Source organism: Adiantum capillus-veneris, chromosome 6, assembly GCF_014529385.1.
Source record: "Adiantum capillus-veneris isolate H3 chromosome 6, ASM1452938v2, whole genome shotgun sequence".
Classification (NCBI taxonomy): domain Eukaryota; kingdom Viridiplantae; phylum Streptophyta; class Polypodiopsida; order Polypodiales; family Pteridaceae; genus Adiantum; species Adiantum capillus-veneris.
The window spans coordinates 137,572,121-137,575,740 of record NC_140936.1 but is presented as its reverse complement, the minus strand read 5'-3'; the positions used below and the strand labels follow the sequence as shown (position 1 = coordinate 137,575,740).

The following is a 3,620-nucleotide window of genomic DNA, read 5'->3' as shown; positions in this document are numbered from 1 at the left end:
TGGGCTCAGCGGGGTCCAACGAGGGGACTCCATTGGATTTCTTGTGTGGCGGAGCATAAGCCTCCATCTATGTTTGCTGTGAAGAAAAGGCTGAGAAACGTCGATGAAGAGGAAAACTCCTATGGGACCGAGCACATCAAGGATGTTGGCAAGGCCTGACAAGCAGGAGAGGTTGAAAACACAATAAAATGGAGTGGCGGGGCAATGGCTAAAGGTAAAATGCAGGAAGACGGGTGCGGCAAAGGGGGCGGCAGGTGGATCGGGTTGCGGCAGGGGACAACGGGCGGGCAACAGGACGAGCAGAAAGAGGGGAGGCTGTCAATGGGAAGCGGGGAAGGGGTGGGCAACGGACAGGCAGCGGGTGTGGCAGCAGCGGATGTGGTAGCAGGCTGTGAGATTGTGCAGGGGGCGGGCAGGAATGCTGCACACAAGAGGGCAGGCAGGGGGGCAGCGCGAGGACATTAGGGGGAGGGAAGGACAGCGATGGGTGGGCAGTGATGGCGACAGGGGGTTTGGGTGTGAACAGCAACAGCGAGCCACTCTCTCTTCGAAGGACAGACCTTGGTATGGATTGTTACTGTGTGAAATTAGAGGAAAGGCCTAGTGAATTTAAGGAACTAGTGTCTTTTGACTATAGTGGTGATTGATATTTTGACGAGGAGGGAAAATGTATTTAGTTGTGCACAACCTGTATTTTGTGGAAAAATAGGGAATGCCATGCACGAAAGAGAAAGTTGACGTAGAGCTAAAAGCTGATCCATCTAAGTTGGACAAGCCAAATGCCAAACTAAGGCATGTGAATGCGGAAAAACAAGTCAACACATACAATATTCATGTAGGGATGTATAAATATGATAATGGTGAGAAAATATACCATCACAAATGCAATGAACCCTACATAGGAAAGTTGTTGGAGCACAAAAGGTTGTATTTTTTTACATACACTAAAGGAAGAGACGTTAATATAATTGTCAAGAGATAGAGAAGGAGAGAGCTTGAGCAATTGCAAGCGCGCTGTCGTGCAGCTCCGCTTCCATGATGGGAAAAAGAGCAAAGAAATGCAAAATAAGCTTCTTTGAAGCCTACACATTTATTGATTAGTGATCAGTGCTTGTTAACAGGCCAAGTTTAATGATTAATGTATGCCAGATGCGGCTTAAAAGGGCCAACTAATGCCTTAATGATGCTAAAAAGGACTACGCTTGAAGTGAGCACAGATGTGATATTATAATCTAGAACTATGGTGCTTGAAGTGGTCTACCGGCCTGTCTTTACGGCTTGTCGATTGGAGCTACAGGAAAGAAGTTATCGTAGTTTGAAGTTTAAGTCGATTGTAGATCTGTACCGGATTGGGCAACTGCAGCAGCTGAGGTGACAGAATTGAAATGAATGCACGGGCCTGTAGTGCTCAATTTCTGGAGCACGTCGGTCTTTTTAGATCAGGGATCGGAGTTACAATTGCCAAGTTATGGGCCGTTAAAGATTCTTCGGGGGCCGATTCCATGCCAGTCTAGTCGGCTCTCGGCCGGAGTGCCATCTGGGAATTTTTGAGCTTTATTCGGGTTTTGATATGCGGGAGCAACAAGTTCTTTAGGAGTATCACACTCGGAATGACGTCTTTTGGAATCGAATGATTGCGGGGAATGCCCAACACGGCTGTGGTAAGGAGCTGGTCTATTTTCATCGAGTGCCAAGGATTATACGAGATGCTGGAGACGGCAATAAAATTGACAAAGAGGGTCAAGGACTGCTGGAGAAAGGAGTCGTGCTTGGTATTGCTTTGCTCGGGTGAACATGTATGCCTAATATGAGCAGTTAACTTCACAGATGATATTGTTGATCAAGCGCTATTGCGTAAAGATGTCGTGCCTTGCAAAAAGTTGGTAGACATGTATGCCAAATGTGGTGCCCTTACGAGGGAAGCCGGCCACCCACTTAAGCGAAGGCCGCCCAATCAAAGGGCATGGCCAATAGCCGCCCAAAGGGAGAAAAAAGGCTAAAGTGTGGAAGGGGGAAGAAAAAAACAAGGGCATGGTGGGCAACAGAGGCGGCAGGTGGTGTGAAGGAGAAAGACAGATGCACTGGTTGCAGCGTTGCTCCAATGAGCACGATGGAGAGACGAAAAACCTGAGGCTCGGCATGGCACACTTTTTTGGGACCAATTTTGTCATGAATGGTGCTACTGGGAATCTCGGCTGCCACGTCAACAAGGGTAGTTTTTATGCTCCCTAGCAACGATGGCACCGTCGTTGCTAAGGGAGGGGCAAGCTAAAAATAGGCGGTTGATTATTGCATGCAAGTGAAGGAACGAGGTCAGGAAGGAAGGGAAGAGGATTCCTAGAAAAGGAAAAAATCTTGGCAAGGCCTGACAAGCAAAGGAGGGGCGGAAGCTCGGAAGAGAGGCAAGGCCGGGAGCTCAGAAACAAGGAAGCTCGCTCCTTCTCTCTCTTGACTTCGGCTACCAAAGCAAGGGCTCTCTTCTGCTCTCTCTCCTTCTCATATCGGAGATACAAAGCTTTTCTTTCTCTCTCTCTTTCTCTCTCGCTCTCTTTCTCTCTCCCTCTCGAGCTTGAACAAGAAGCACGCAAGGAGAGTGGAAGCGAAGCAAAACAAGGGAGAGGAAGTAGAACTAAGGAGAGTTTAACAAGGGTCGAATCATGGTCAAAGCTTGAGAGATCAAGAGGTCTGGGAGAGCTTGGGAACCAAGGAGCCGAAGCAAGAAAATAATCTTGGGAAGGAGAGGGCTCGGGACATCCAAAACTTGATAAGAAGGAAAAGCTTTTCTCTCTCTCTCTCTCTCTCTCTCTCTCTCTCTCTCTCTCTCTCTCTCTCTCTCTCTCTCTCTCTCTCTCTCTCTCTCTCTCTCTCTCTCTCTCTCTCTCTCTCTCTCTCTCTCGCAAGCCGAAGCAAGAAAAGCATAAGGAAAGAAAAGGAGGCTTGTCGAGGCAAGCAAGCGAGCAAACAAGAAGGAGCCTTGAACTTTGGTTGAAGGGGCAAGAAGTTCTCGAAGCTTGAGCAAGTTGAAGCAAGAGGACATTCCAAGCCAGGCTAGAGCAAGCCAAAGAGGAGAAGGCAGATTGAGGTTGAGGCTTGATCAAGCCAAGGCGAGAAGGAGACTTACAAGAAAATGGATAGCGTGAAGTAAGCAAGCAGGCTTGGAGAGGCGAGCTTGTCCTGAACCAAAGCAAGAGGAAATCACGAGGCAGGCCAAGCAGGGGTTAAGGGACTCGGAGCAAGTCGAGTAGAGGTGAAGATAAAACTTGTGAATGGTAGATAAGCCAGTCCAAAGTGCATAAAGTAGGAAGTTACAGGATAATTGGTAATAACTAAAGCTTGATGATCGAGGCAGTGAACTGAATTGAAGCTTGCAAAATCCAATGAAACTTGAAGCAGATAAAGCGGTATAAGAAAATTTCCATCACCGTCATCAGCTAGAAATTGAATTAGCCTGCCTTGGCTAAGGATTAAGTTGTACTCAAAGTAATATTCAATTAATTGATGATTCCGGTGATTGCCAGAGCTGTTAGTTTTTGTTGTTCTTGTTCTCTCTCTTTCACACCTCCCACAGCCAGAGGCTCGGCGCCTGCCCGGCTCACATAGCCAACACATATCCCCCGACA

At 47.7% G+C, this 3,620-nt stretch overlaps 1 protein-coding gene across 1 annotated transcript; it reads left to right on the top strand.

Moving 5' to 3' along the window:
- The first annotated feature begins 204 nt into the window (after window positions 1-204).
- On the top strand, window positions 205-465 carry LOC147456350 (uncharacterized). Its single transcript, XM_086515457.1, has one exon. The coding sequence runs from the start codon at window positions 205-207 to the stop codon at window positions 463-465; it is 261 nt and encodes an 86-aa protein (XP_086371583.1).
- The last annotated feature ends 3,155 nt before the right edge of the window (window positions 466-3,620 follow it).